Raw genomic sequence first — 14579 nt, 5'->3', positions numbered from 1 at the left:
AAGAAAATTGGTTTACGAGATAACCAATTTCGATATGTGCCAGTTTGTACATCATCACACTCGTCATTGAAAGCCGGGTGAGGTGAGGGGTGGAGGGGATACTGAAACACAGAAGATGATCGACATTTCTATCAACACTTCTCAACACTTCAATGGATGTGATTCCTCCAAAACATTACCGTCGCGACCGTAGATCTCCTCTTGATCGAAACAAAATTCAATGTTCTACAACAACTCCAACAACCCAGAGGAGTAGTAAAACACTCGATCAACCCCTGCACTACAATTTCTGGAGGCAGCGGTCTTCTTTGAACGCTAGATCTACACTGGGGACCTTGTCTGACCATTAGGTGCTCAACAGACCAACAGCTCTTCATGAAGCCGCCTTGATAGCTCATCTGGGAGAGCGTAGCACTGAAGATGCTAAGGTAGCGTGTTCGATCCACGCTCGAGGCAAAAACGACAATACATACTTAATGATTTCAAATATTAGAAACCATTTCCATCTTCTTGACGATATTGTATTCAGGCCAAATACCTCTGTTTGCCAGGGAGAAAACCACATTTTTTTGCACATCAAAGTATCTAGAGCTTGTGAGGGCTACTTATTACCTCAGCAGCCATTGAAAGATGCAGTCTTGGTATCCCCATGCTCACCCAATTCTTTTGGAGTTACCACACTTGCATTTTTGTGGTTTGCTGACTCCCGAATTAGTAGCCTTGCAACTCGAATGTTGTAGTCAGGGTCTGGACCACACTATAGCTCAAAACACACGAATTCTAGCTTCTATAGTATGCCTATATAAATCGGCATGATCATTCCTGAAGCAAGGGCGACATGACAAACAACATTACAGCAAGAGAGAGGAAAGCAAGAAGCGCGACTTTGACAAGCAGTGAGGAATGAACCTCGATTGATACGGGGTGGATATTTGACAAGATCTAGGTCCTTAGCCCCTAACCCATGTAGTTGGGGTTTACTCGAGTTGTATGTTTTGGACGCAACAGACAATCACAGCATGAAGAGACCAGCAGCATGCGAAAAACAAGCCGCATCGCATCGCGCTAGAAAGACCTATTTCGAACAAGTGGAATCGTTAAAGGCGACAGATGCTCATTTAACGCCCACTGTTTGTTGATGTCATCACGGTGAATTGAAGACTTAATGCTGGGAGGAGGAGTTATAAGGACAAACCCTTCATACCACATTTATTTATTTATTTACATTTTCAAGTCTGATGGCGGATGAGATGTGAGGTTTTAATAGATGAAGAGGTCAATCATCGCCACCAAAAGACAGAAGAGACGAATACCAAATACCAATCGATTTCTTAAACTCTGCATACGCCGAGCTAGCCTACTACTACTACCAGCAAATCCAGACTTTGACAGGGCGAGCCAAATTTAACCAGCAGGTGGGTAAACGATTCTTGCTTGTTTGTGATACCTTGAAGACTGGGAGGACCACGGCCATTCTTTACCTTCGAAATTCCACTTTCCCATTCAAGAAGAAAACCAATTCCAGTATACAAATCTAAACAATGGCCGCCAAAGACTATACCTTCCCATTCAAATTCAAGGCAGCGGTGCTTCATGAAGTAAACCAACCCTTGGTGGTAGAAGAGGTGGAAATCACTGAGCTTAAGCAAGGAGAATGTTTGGTGAAAGTTGCAGCTGGTAAGCCCTGAGTGTTGCTGTAGGTCTTCTACCACTTCTCCTCGTTCCTGAGCCAGTTTGGGCTCTTGAATTTTTGGGTTTGTTACTAAGTTGCTGACTTGTCACTTCCACGCTCATTTTAGCTGGTATTTGCCACTCTGACTTGCACATGATTAAGGTACGTTTTCCAAGTATATTATTACTGATGTGGATTGGTTGGTACTCGCCTTCGGGTTGGATGGTGTTTTGTGGCCATAAGAAAGTTCGAGGTTACGGCGGACTGAATTCTGATCCCTTTTGGTAATAACCTCGCCTATTAGGGTGACTGGAGTGTAAAGGGTGTCTTGGAAGTACCAATGCCCATCGTTCTTGGTCATGAAGGTTCAGGAATTGTCGCCAAGCTTGGCCCAGGTGTAACCACTGTCAAGGAAGGCGACCACTGTGTCTTGCTCTTCCAGCCTAACTGTGGTAAATGTGAAATGTGCCAAGTCGGACGCCCAATGATGTGTCGCGGTCACTCCAACTCCAAGGTAGACAGACATGAGAACCGCTTGCGTTCGCAGGGATACCAAACAACTCTTCAATTCGTTACCCACAACACGTTTTCATCGATTTATAGCCAGGAACTCACAATGATGGTACCACCCGAATGAAGGTCAACGGAAAGGAAGGATATGTCATGTGCGCCCTTGGGTGCTTCGGAGAGTACGCCGTCATTGCTGAGGAACAATTGTTGCCAATCGGCAAGGTAAACAGAATCTTTCTTTTCGTCTTTGATTGTCAGATATCGACACCCTCATACTGAACGATTTTCGCCACTATAGGACGTTCCACTTGACAAGGCAGCTTTAGTAGGCTGCTCAGTGATGACCGGGGTTGGTGCCGCTTTGAATACGGCAAAGGTAAAATCAAAATCTACACATTGTCTCATTTGAGTGTTGCTTACGCCGTTCAATCATAGGTTGAAACTGGTTCAACTGTAGTAGTAGTTGGTTGTGGTGGTGTGGGATTGAATATCATTTCAGGAGCTCGTCTCGTCAACGCCGGCATGATTATCGGTATTGACTTGGTCAGTAAAAAGCTCGAATACGCTACTGAATTCGGTGCCACCCACGTCATTGATGGATCCAAGATTGAAAACACTGTTGCTGAAGTGATGCGTTTGACTGGAGGCCTAGGTGTCGACTACGCCTTTGATGCCATTGGACACAAGGCTGTTTTGGAACAGATCTTCCAAATGATTAAGCCGTAAGTTCTTGTGCCGCTCTGGATGGAAAGACTTGAGCACTAATAGTTGTCACCATTGTAGTGGAGGTACCTGCGTTGAAGTCGGTGTTGCCCCCATTATGCAAGCTGCCTCGATTTCTCCCTTCATGTTGGCTTTACAAGAAAAGACCATCAAGGGTACGACTGGAGCTAGTGATTGTTATTTTGCGGGCTATCATGTCATTGCTATTTGGTTTTGTTAATGCGCGTTAATAATCTAATGAACTTTACTAGGTTCGTTATACGGCTCTGCTCGTCCTCGTGTCGACATGGTTCGTCTACTCGACCTATACAAACAAAAACGTCTTAAGTTGGACGAACTAGTTTCAGAAACGTGAGTATGATACTGTTAATTCACGATTCTACCAAAGTCTGATCAATTCCTCCTTGTTTCTTACAGTTTGAAGCTCAGTGAAATCAACCACGGCTTCGATCTTTTGAAGTCAGGAGCTGTTGCTCGTAGTGTCATCGTATTCGACTAAACTATTGTAGCTCTTCACCTTTGATGTTTTGTCAATAAAATTGAGGCATACACTATGCCAACCACCAATTCTAGTTAGGATTGGTTGAAAGCCTAACTTGCATCACTTGTTTCTTGATTATTAAGAGTCCATGCACGAAATAATTTGAAAGACCGAAGACGTAAATGAAACACCGGAATAACTGCTCGAAAACCTCGCGTGCGTGCTGCCGTTGTTCGCTGTTCTGTTTGATAAATCGTTCTTCAGACTGACGCGTCACATCACAAAACAACACATCATCGACCACAAGCTTTGAGAACAAGATGTCAGACGGAATACAATACAGATTAAAGCCCGGTGAAGTGGATTTGGGCGTAAGTAGCTTGTCATTGTCGCTTTTTCCGATACAATTTAACTAAATTCCAATAATTCGTAGACTACAATTATGGCAGTACAATTCGCAGATGGTGTAATTGTAGGAGCAGATTCACGAACTACTACAGGCTCATATATTGGTAATTTTATTTGAAGCTCTCTGTCCTTCCAGATTGTCCTGATTTCTCAACATCAACCATCGACATCAAATGCTCATTTGTTTGATATTTTATACAGCAAATCGAGTGACAGACAAACTGACGGCTATACATGATACTATATTTTGCTGTCGATCTGGAAGTGCTGCTGATACTCAAGCCATTGCAGATATTGTACATTACTATCTGCAGATATACTCGTAAGATTATTTCATTTGTTGAGAGCTCATCGCAATAATACGACGCAAGATAGCATGAAAGATTAACTGGTCAAATTAACAACTTTTCCTCTTAATCTCTCTCAACAGAGTCCAGCACAATGAAGCACCAAAAGTGAGTACTGCTGCAACTCTCTTCCAAAACATGGTCTACTCCAACAAGGACGCCTTGTCTGCTGGTATCATTGTTGCTGGATATGATCCTATTGAAGGACCATCAGTATGGTCTATTCCATTGGGTGGATCTCTACACAAACAGCCATTTGCCATTGGTGGTTCAGGAAGTTCATACATTTATGGATACTGTGATGCTCATTGGAAAGATAACATGAGTCTTGAAGATGCTACCCAATTCATCAAGAATTGTAAGTGTTTTGTGTGCCAGGGGTTTGGTCCAAGCTCGGGTGTTTGGAAGATATATGATTTGACACATCACACATTTGTTTTACATTCAAATAGCTGTTGCGTTGGCCATGTCGCGTGATGGATCATCTGGCGGTGTTATAAGATTGGCAATCATCACAAAATCTGGTGTTGAACGAGTGTTTGTGCCAGGAAACAAACTGCCAACCTTTTGGGAAGGCTAAAACTGTAACAAACCAGATTTCAACTTTTGTAAAGAAAACGTTTATTGTAACATGATGTAGACCAGATTAAGAGGAACTCGTTGTGCAGCTTATTATTAGCTTGTTTGTTGTCCCAAACGCGAGCCAGCAATGGAGAAACTCCATTTATTATTATTTTGACCAGGCACACCTTAAGTCCATTGGCTTTGCTTTTGTTTGGTGTTGGTTTCCGAGCGTTCAAGCGTTCACACCACGCACTTGCAACGAACTTTGGCCAAACGAAGAAGGAGGAACGGAGAGAAGGCAGCCTCCTCGATTCCTCCGATTCTCAAGTAATAGCGTTTATATGTTTCAACAGCCCACCGCCTCGTTCGTACGGCAATCGACCACATTCTACGCCCAGAACAAAATGGCGAATTCCTCATCTGTGTTGGACACGGAGCAATTCGAGGAGTTTCTGATGCTAGATGGTAATTCTCTCATTGCAAATATCCTATTTATGTCTTTTTATCGTCTTCGTTTAGCCTTTACTATCTCCTGTTGAAAATTTCCCCTGATGGACCAAACAATCTAGACCATTGGCATCCCATTTTGGACCAACTAAACTCACACCGTGTTTTTGATCAACAGATGGCGATCCATCTCGTGAATTCACTCTCAGTATTGTCTCGAAATGTATGACATTTTGTTGCCGTTGTCGAGTCCCACGCTTTTTTCTTTTTTGTAGCTGACTCCACATTTCGTGACTAGTTTTCGAACAGGCAAATATCAGCATGGAGAAAAACAATCACGTCAAGAAATTCGTCGTGCTTATTCTATGTGTATCTTTTCTAATAGGCCCATCAAACATTCTCCGAAATGGATGCGGCATTGTGAGTCGTCTTGATTAGAAACTCCACTTTCAACCAGATACGTAAACTGTGGCTAATCTCGACTCGTAATACTATTCTAGACATCGTGGCGACTATACAGCTCTATCGAAACTAGGTCACTTCTTGAAGGGATCATCAGCCCAAATTGGTCTTGCCAAGCTCAAGATAGCATGTGAGAAGATACAAAATGTTGGACGACTACTCAGAGAAGATGGAGCTGGATCTGTGACTGTTGATGAAGCTTTACCGTATCTTGGACAATTGGTACTGTTGGCAAAACAACAATACGCTGAGGCTGAGCTGGTATTGAGACGAGAGTTTTCTCAGGCAAGCTGAGCGTACTCTGCAACCCCGTGGAGATCGGAAGCCACGCAAAGGTATTAGTTTATACGCTTGAGTTCTCCCTTTGATTTGGTCCTGAAAAGTGATTTTGTAGGAATCAATGTGGAAACTCTCGTACCGAAACACGTTTATAATCTATATCGCAAGAGTGAAACGTTAGTAATATTTTCCTCGCACTTACACACATTGTATCTTTTGGCATGAACAGATAAAAGTAGACTTTCTTGTATGTGTCCACATCTCTCCCAAAACACATCTCTCCTAAAACACATCTCTCCTACTCTTAACATTGTGGGACACTTTGACATGCCTATGGTACTCCTTTCAGGAATAACGTTCTCTTACACTGCTGACCTTCGAAAATGTGGTCGTTTTCCCTGCTAACCATAAAGACCTTCAATTTTGAACCCCGGGCCATTGAGGCCCAGTCCAGAAACAAGGGTTTGCAACCAAGCACACACGTCTATAAGCGTGTAAGAGTCTCGAGTTTGCAGCATCTTTAGTATCTTTCGTGAATTTGCGGTATCTTTCGCGAATAACCGAAAAATTCGCGATCTATGCTTTTTGAACGTCATTTCGCAAATTTCACGCGCACATATGCTAATAATATTATAATACTCCTGCAAAGCGATTCATCCACACCTACACTCTGGTTTTTCATTGAAGCTTCCATTAGATGGCGTTGCGATCGTGTTTGAATCACATTGATGTCATTACAGACAACATGGCTGATCATACTGTCAAGGGAATAGAGCCTCTGCCCGCCGGCTCATTGGATGGTTCTGCGCTGCGAATCCTGATAGGTACTTTGCTCCATTTGCCATTCGTAGCCTTCAAAGTTTCTCATCAAGCAAACCACATTCTAGTGCACACACGTTGGAATTTTACCATCGTCAAGCAACTACTAGATGGAACTATATCCAAATTAAAGGCATTAGGAGTCCCTGAATCCTCCATTGTAATTGAATCCGTACCAGGCTCATTCGAATTACCGATTGCAGCACAACGACTCTTAACATCAGCTCAACGCACCGCTTCATCAGCGACCGACCTCTTCACTACTGATTCTCCATCAATTACCAAAACGCCTGTAGCAGCTGCTTATGACGCGGCTATATGTATTGGAGTCTTGATTAAAGGAAGCACCATGCACTTTGAATATATAGCTGATTCTACTACAAAGGGGTTGATGAGAGTTGGACTGGATACTGGGTTACCTGTGGTGTTTGGTGTGCTGACCTGTCTTACTGAAGATCAAGCTTTTGATCGTGCTGGGATGGGGAGAGGTCCTAATGGCAAGGGACATAATCATGGCGAGGACTGGGCAGCTGCTGCTGTTGAAATGGGATTATTGAAAAAGCGAACGTGATTTGTAGCTTTAGAATATACTATGTATGCCAAGCAATACTCAAGTCTGTGTTTTTCAGGTTTGCGTTGCTGTTGCTTGTTGACGTCGCAAGATCACCGACCACGCGTCATTCGCATACTTGTGTACTTGTGTACTCTATATACAAGTCAAACACCTAAAGAATCTATCGTTGTAATTTTTGCACAGTTTATTTAGAGTTCACCCTGACGTGTCTCTCTTCGAAATCAAATCAAGTTTAACATAAAATGTCAGGAAGAGGCCGAGGACGTGGTCGAGGCGGACACTCCCGTCGATCTGATCGAGACGTTGCTAATGAATCTGGCCGCGTAGAGGACGACATTCCAGTTCCAAAGGCATTTAAACTCGCGACGCAGTTTTTGACATTGGATGTAAGAACAGCGGAAAACTTTGGCAGTTCATCGAGATCCTTACATCTTTTACGGTTCATATAGACATTCTTGACGACTATCGGTTTCGTCTTTGCTGGATTTGAAGCAGAAGCCGTTAAAAATAATCTCGACTTTATTGACTTTATTCGGCGTTCATTCATCGAATGGGACAGTAGCATCGCTGACTTGGTCTTGCTATCCGTTGCACGAACTGTACTTGTTCTGATTATTGGAACTGCTCTGCGTCGTTATCCAACTGCACGGAAATTATATGCTTGGAGATTGGCGATCTATGCAGTTCTCGCCTTGTCAACTGGATTTGTTATTTTAAAGGTAATGATTATTGTGAGATCTTCTTGTATTTTATGGTGTTGAAATGCGGTCTCGCAGGGACACAATTCCAAACTCAATGCTCACTGATTTGTTTCTTGTAGCTCGTACAAGTGATTCAGACGTCTGGGAGCTCTGATAAATGGATTGTTACTCCTGGGTTCATGTATACAGGTGTAGGAGCTCAATTAATCTTCTCTTTGATCGAGTTTGGTGGTGCTCTGCAATTCACCAAGGCGTGGGTCCTAGCCCTCGATTATAAACCAATACCAAATGAAGACGGTACTCCCAACTCTAGTCGTAGAGGATCGAATTCCAGCCGTAGAGGATCAAAGATTGATCTTCCCGAACCACGTAGACCGATACCATGGACGCGTCTACTTGGTCTACTCGCTCCAGATTGGTATTTGATGAGTATAGGCATGCTGATGCTGTTATTCAATAGTGCTACATCACTAGTCGTACCGTATTATGTGGGCTTGGTAGTAGATTTGGTCTCTAAAGCCATGGGAAGTCATATCCCCGACGAACTAGGAACGTACATGCTGGAGCTCTTCTTTATCTTTATGCTGGGAGGTCTGACCGGAATGCTACGCTCCTATGCTTTTACCGTGACTGGATACAATGTTGTGAAACGCCTCCGTGTTAATGTCTTTGGCGCCATCATCCGTCAGGACATTTCATTTTTTGACTCGACCAAAACTGGAGAATTGATTTCGAGATTATCGTAAGTGCAATTAAACTCAACAGAGCCAACACTGTTCATTGTGCCATCAAATATAACTGTGAAGAAATCGATCGCGATCTGATCTGATCTGATCTGTTTCAATGTAGGTCGGATACACAAATGCTACAAAGCGCGCTGACGGTGAATGTATCAATGTTGGTTCGTTCTCTTGTCAGTGTTCTTGGATCAGTCATCATTTTACTGTCTCTATCATGGAAATTGACCTTGTAAGGTTTGAAGTTCAATTCTTAATCCACAGACACGTCTTAACTGCTTCTGTCAGAATTATGATGATGATAGTCCCCGCAGTAGTGCTCGCCGCTATTCTCTATGGAAACGCTGTTGGTGATTTGCAAGATGCATTCCAATCCAAACTTGCCTCCGCTGCCTCAGTAGCTCAAGAGGTGATATCTCAGGTCCGAACAGGTAAAGAATTCTGGAATAAATGGACATGGATAGATTGGAAACCTAAAATTCCTGATTTCGACCTGTCACTAGTTCGAGCTTTCGCAAAGGAAGAATATAGTTTAAACCAATATTCAAATGCCATTGAAGAGACACAGAAGGTTGGAAAGAGGATTGCAGTTGCTCAATGTAAGCGTGCTTGAAACTCTGGTGTTATAGCTCGTTACTCACTTCACTTTCTTTCCTCCCTAGCTATATTCATGGGAGCAATGTCCTTCTTGCCTCAAACATCGATCGCCCTTGTCCTGTACTTTGGAGTCCTGTTGGTCATCAAGGGAGAGATCACTGCTGGTTTACTGACGAGGTTTGTCTGATCAAACATGTCCCGTCATTTTCCAAACTTCTTGAAACTGACATTGCGTCCTGTTAGTTTCCTGTTTTATACTCTCAACTTGGCCATGAGTTTTGGAACTATCTCTAGTTTGTTTGGAGGTGAGCAAAAGTCAAATTTTTCACTCGTGACTATCCAGGGCTCTCTTCTCAGACATTTTTTCAACAGACTTCATGCAAAGTCTTGGAGCTTCAAGTAGGATCTTTGATCTGCAAGATAGGATTCCTACTATTCCCGTCTCCGGTGGTGAACAACCACCATCTTTCGATGGACGAATTGAATTCAAGAATGTCGATTTCGCGTAAGTTTAAAATGCGACACCCTTTTTGAAAATATCGCTGCTCATCAACTTCAACTGTAGCTACCCATCACGACCAGAAGCAGTGGTTTTGAAAGACTTTAGCCTTCTCTTGGAACCAGGCAAAGTTTGTGCCTTAGTGGGTCCTTCTGGTCAAGGCAAAAGCACTGTAATGTCATTGACTATGAGGTGAAATGTGAAATTACGTAACTCCGTTCATTTCTTGCTCAAAAGTTTGTACTTCGTAGATTTTATGACGTTCTTGCCGGAAGTATACTTGTGGATGGTCGAGATCTTCGTGATCTGGATCCCGCTTGCTATAGGAAGAGCGTCGGTTATGTCAGGTAGCACTACGTTTTTTTCTTTATTTTCTGAAGCTTGGTTGACACGTTATGCTCTAGTCAAGAACCTGTTTTATTTGATGGAACAATTCGCGAAAACATCTTGTATGGTTGGCATAAGGTCCAACAGCCAACAGAAGACGAGATCATCCAAGCGGCCACGCAAGCCAACGCCCATGACTTTATCAAGAATTTTCCCAAGGGTTATTCGACTCTTGTGGGGGAACGGGGTGTAACTTTGTCGTGAGTATAGTGGGTGCCGTTGAAGATTCTTTTGTCTCACCTGATTCTCTACAAAATCGTGTTAGTGGAGGCCAGCGTCAACGAATCACGATTGCCCGATCGTTTTTGCTGAATCCACGTCTCCTACTCCTTGATGAAGCAACGAGCAGTCTGGATGCTGAGTCCGAGTTCCTTGTGCAAGAAGCAATCAACAGGTACGTGGTTTCTGTGATATTTACCTGTTTTCCATAGATGTCAAAAAAAATCAAAAATCAGATTTAAGTTTTTGCACTCAATATGTTCGTCTTAGGATCATGATAGGAAGAACTGTTTTGATTATAGCTCACAGGCTGTCGACTGGTAAGCCGAAAAATTCGACATTGGTCTTCCTTACTGTTTGAATAATGTCTCAATGTCTATCAATAGTTCGAAGTGCCGATATGATTGCTGTTATTGAGGTATAGTAGAGACAGATTCATCGCTTTGACCGTCTGTTCGTTTTGGTGGCTTAATAGTAATAATTCTTCGGAACATAGGGAGGAAAGTTGACTGAGATGGGAAGTCATGACACATTGATGAAACATACCAATGGTGCATACAGAAAACTTGTCAACCGACAAACTGATGGATTTAAACTAGAGTAAACCCCATTCTTGTACATACATACACACGAAATATAACTGTGAATTACATTTCAATTCATTGAATGAGTTTTATATGCTAACTAAATATCACTTATAAACTAACTTGCCACGTTTTACAAGTTCTCCATATTCAGCTGCGGCCTTTCCAGCGATCTTGCCGTACACGACACATTCAAGCAGAGAATTCCCTGCAAGACGATTCTTTCCATGTACACCACCTGTAACTTCTCCTGCTGCGTACAACCCATCAACAGGCCTTCCTTGAGCGAGGACTCTCGCTTCACCATCGATTGCAAGCCCGCCCATGGTATAATGAATCACGGGAGTGATTCTCCCCACATAATATATATCTGACTCCTCGAAACGATGTGAGAAGACTGTCTTTCCAAAGACGTCTGCTTTCGCTCCAGACACAGCTTCATTGTACTCTTTTATGGTTTGAAACAGACTAGCTAGATCAAGACTTTCACCTTGAGCTACGGCATCGAGTCCTTCATAGCGTTTGAAGAATCTAATAAAGGAAACCAAATTCAGAGATCAGACGTTGCATTGTTGGCAGGGAATGTCAAGCACCTATGCTTACCCTTTTGAAAGATAGAACTTCATCGAGTCTCCAACATCATCACATACAGCTTGGTTCAGGAATATGAGAGCTTCGGACTGTTGGTCAGATGGGCATGCTTTGAATATGGCTTCTGTGACCTTGTCTCGAGTTTCGAGTTCATTCACAAGCCGTTTTGATGTAAGAGGTGATATTAGGATACCACCATGTCCTCGTAATGATTCAGGTGCTAAGAGCGTGTAATACAAGTAACATGTCTTAGTAAAAGCTCATGATTCAAAACCGCTCTCGAAGTATTTACCCAAGAATTTGGATTTGGATAGCCGATCTGACGGATCAACAAATCCAGTTGGATGCACTTGAATGTACTCCAATCCAACGGTGTCCTAGAAAGTTGCACAAATTGAGTCTTAGCATACACTGTTGATATGCTTCATGAAATGATTGCGACTGATGGCGACTTGCAGCTCCTAAAGCACAAGCCATGGATAATCCTTCACCAACAGCCCATTTTCCACTTGTTGTTGGTAAATGAGCAAGATCTGGTCTTAGTTTCACTAATAATGGATTTGGATGGGCAAATCCACCCGTACACAAAATTACTGCACTCGCATGATATAATGATTTGCACCCCGTTGAGTCAATAGCTTCGAGCCCAATCACTCGATCTATGACAAAACCGTTCAACAAGACAGTTTTGATGAACAGCATACATGGCACGGGTCCTCACCAGACATAGTGTCGTACACTAGTTGCTTGACGGTGGTGCTGACGAGAAAGGTTACATTTGGTAGAGTATCGAGATGTTTTTTCAAGGCACTGATGATATCAAAGCCAACCGCTCCCTTCACTTCACGATGCGTCCTAGGTCGAGAATGGCCGCCTGTTTGAGAAACCACTGATAACTTGAGATCAAATGACTCCAAAAACTCGAGAGCGTGTGAAGAACCATTGACCAGAGTATCGACGAGTTCTGGAATCTCAGCGCCACCTCCAGAATGAAGTGAATCCTGAAGAAATAATACTGTAGAGTCGCCTGTGGTATAAGGGGAAGGAGCAGCGTTCATTCCACTGGTAGCTTTGGCAGAGTTGCCTCCTAGTATGTTTGCATGACGGTGAGTCATTATTGTCGTTGATGAACAAACCCAGAATCAAGGTAGAGCTGATCCAATTGCTCTGTTACACGTACCACAACGAGATTCTTTCTCCAAGATTGTTACTCTGCAGCCCTCTCTTGCGGCAATGATCTAAAAACAGCTTCAGCACAAGATAATTAGAGAGCTCTGTTCCACTTACAGCAGCAGTGAGACCAGCCAGCCCACTGCCGAGCACGTATATACATGGTCCCGAAGCAGTTCGTTCTCCTCCGTCACGAGAATCACGAGTCGACAGCATTTTGAACGTGTGGGAGTGACCGAGGCTTGCAAGAGTAGAATGATAACTGAGTAACGAATTGAAAGAATATGTAGATCTGTTGGTAGTGGTATATCTCAGTATAGGTTTTGAACACTTTTCCCACATCTACCAGGCAACAAGTTTGTTTTTTGCAGAAGGAGAGCTGAACTCAAACTTATTCAACATTTCCCGTTTTATAGGGGGCCAGCCTTAGGGCATCACTTCGTCTCAAGCGCCTGATCGTCTTCTTCAAAGATTCCAGTAAAGCCGAAACTGATCTGGCAAGTATCGAGTTTTAAATTGGGTTTTGACAGTTTATACCTGATTGTTTGCAAGTGCGTTGACCATCATTTTACGCACCTTTAGAATTTACTTTCTTCTCCTCCTTGAAAAGCCAATATACCTTCAAAGATGCGAACCAACATTGACTTGCCAAAGACTTGGCAAGCTTTGGGCTTTCTTCGAGGCAGCAGAGAAGCTGGCGCGGATCCACTCTTTTCATATGGTATGCTCTCTCAATCTTGGCCCTTAGATGTTCTGACGTTTAACACTCCTACTACTAAGGTGGGTTTGAGAATCTTCAATACGACCAAGATGCCGAGTTCCCATCCGAAATCCATAATTCTGGCCTCGCAAGATGGTTTACAGTCGTGACAAACGATGATGGTATTTCGGTTGGACCGTTTACGTTGCCCAATGTTGATTGGGAGTTCAACTCGTCAACTTTGGGATGGGCAGCGAGCCAATATGTATGCTACGTACGTGGATTTATAAATGTTCGACAAACCAACTTGTACAGTCTTCGCTTCAAGAATGTCGCTGGTGGTCGCGTGAATGGGATGACTCTCGGAGGAAACGTATACGAATATAATCACAGTCAGACAATCCTATCACTAGAGGAGGGCCGCCATGCTTTGAATCTGGTAGTATATTATGACGTGAGAGCATTCGGAGGGTAAGCCTGTAACGAGTCTTGAAGGAAGCAGTTAAGACGATTCACAGACAACACAAACAGAACGATTCCTCCCAAAGTGAGTTTTTCTGGGACTATAGAACTAGTTCGGGAACCAGTATCTCTCCCTGATGCCTGTCACTGTATTACTGCAGACATGGTCGAAGGCAGTCTATCTACGCCTTTGATGTCATTGCCTGTCTGTAACTCGAGCAGTGGCTTGTGGATTCGTATTATCAGCGCCTTGCTCAAAACCACATCTACAGACCACCCCGTAAAAGTCCTCTCCTCCTTTGTTATCGCTCCCGGCCAAACAGTATCAGTGTCTTTGGAGCTTCCTCGACTGCTACAGCCAGGCCAATCATACGAATTAGCTTTAGTGTTTGAGGTTATTAAGAACGGAAAGGCAGACCAGCCGTTTCGAGGATCAGTCCAGGATCTTGTCTTTGAATCTAAGAATGATGCAGAGCCATTCCAATTCACTTTTCTCGATTACGATGGAAGTGTCCATTATGCTGTTGCCATTCCACCTTTATCGAAATCAAATGAAAGTGTATACTCCATTGTGTTGGGCCTTCATGGAGCTGGAGTTGAAGCTTCTAATCCTTTCTGGACTTTGGCGTATCCTCGACTTGAAAAT

The 14579-nt window shown here is 43.3% G+C and overlaps 6 protein-coding genes across 6 annotated transcripts; 5 read left to right on the top strand and 1 right to left on the bottom strand.

Moving 5' to 3' along the window:
• Positions 1-1541: 1541 nt before the first annotated feature.
• Positions 1542-3404, top strand: SmJEL517_g05264 (uncharacterized protein; the record flags this gene model as incomplete). Its single annotated transcript, XM_031171190.1, has 9 exons — positions 1542-1677; positions 1800-1834; positions 1977-2186; positions 2276-2404; positions 2481-2558; positions 2618-2904; positions 2966-3060; positions 3157-3256; positions 3323-3404. 9 exons carry the CDS (start codon positions 1542-1544, stop codon positions 3402-3404), a joined length of 1152 nt encoding a protein of 383 aa, XP_031022826.1.
• Positions 3405-3706: 302 nt separating this feature from the next.
• On the top strand, positions 3707-4721 carry SmJEL517_g05263 (uncharacterized protein; the record flags this gene model as incomplete). Its single annotated transcript, XM_031171189.1, has 5 exons — positions 3707-3757; positions 3820-3898; positions 3996-4116; positions 4225-4499; positions 4594-4721. 5 exons carry the CDS (start codon positions 3707-3709, stop codon positions 4719-4721), a joined length of 654 nt encoding a protein of 217 aa, XP_031022833.1.
• Positions 4722-5558: 837 nt separating this feature from the next.
• Positions 5559-5908, top strand: SmJEL517_g05262 (uncharacterized protein; the record flags this gene model as incomplete). The annotated part of the gene is made up of 2 exons (XM_031171188.1): positions 5559-5572; positions 5653-5908. The coding sequence occupies 2 exons, from the start codon at positions 5559-5561 to the stop codon at positions 5906-5908; spliced, it is 270 nt and encodes an 89-aa protein (XP_031022832.1).
• Positions 5909-6638: 730 nt separating this feature from the next.
• RIB4 (6,7-dimethyl-8-ribityllumazine synthase) lies at positions 6639-7283 on the top strand (the record flags this gene model as incomplete). Its single annotated transcript, XM_031171187.1, has 1 exon — positions 6639-7283. The coding sequence occupies one exon, from the start codon at positions 6639-6641 to the stop codon at positions 7281-7283; it is 645 nt and encodes a 214-aa protein (XP_031022831.1).
• Positions 7284-7528: 245 nt separating this feature from the next.
• SmJEL517_g05260 (uncharacterized protein) lies at positions 7529-11030 on the top strand (the record flags this gene model as incomplete). The annotated part of the gene is made up of 16 exons (XM_031171186.1): positions 7529-7672; positions 7736-8005; positions 8107-8729; positions 8837-8956; positions 8989-9155; positions 9228-9323; positions 9387-9498; positions 9565-9626; positions 9694-9826; positions 9887-10012; positions 10072-10167; positions 10225-10407; positions 10473-10601; positions 10697-10746; positions 10813-10844; positions 10923-11030. 16 exons carry the CDS (start codon positions 7529-7531, stop codon positions 11028-11030), a joined length of 2451 nt encoding a protein of 816 aa, XP_031022830.1.
• An 87-nt stretch (positions 11031-11117) lies between these two features.
• On the bottom strand, positions 11118-12987 carry SmJEL517_g05259 (uncharacterized protein; the record flags this gene model as incomplete). Its single annotated transcript, XM_031171185.1, has 7 exons — positions 11118-11541; positions 11614-11821; positions 11894-11978; positions 12097-12260; positions 12323-12688; positions 12782-12839; positions 12889-12987. 7 exons carry the CDS (start codon positions 12985-12987, stop codon positions 11118-11120), a joined length of 1404 nt encoding a protein of 467 aa, XP_031022854.1.
• Between the last annotated feature and the right edge of the window lie 1592 nt (positions 12988-14579).

This window comes from Synchytrium microbalum, assembly GCF_006535985.1.
Source record: "Synchytrium microbalum strain JEL517 chromosome Unknown SmJEL517_scf0045, whole genome shotgun sequence".
NCBI lineage: Eukaryota > Fungi > Chytridiomycota > Chytridiomycetes > Synchytriales > Synchytriaceae > Synchytrium > Synchytrium microbalum.
The sequence above is the reverse complement of the archived record's forward strand: the minus strand, read 5'-3'. Positions and strand labels throughout refer to the sequence as shown.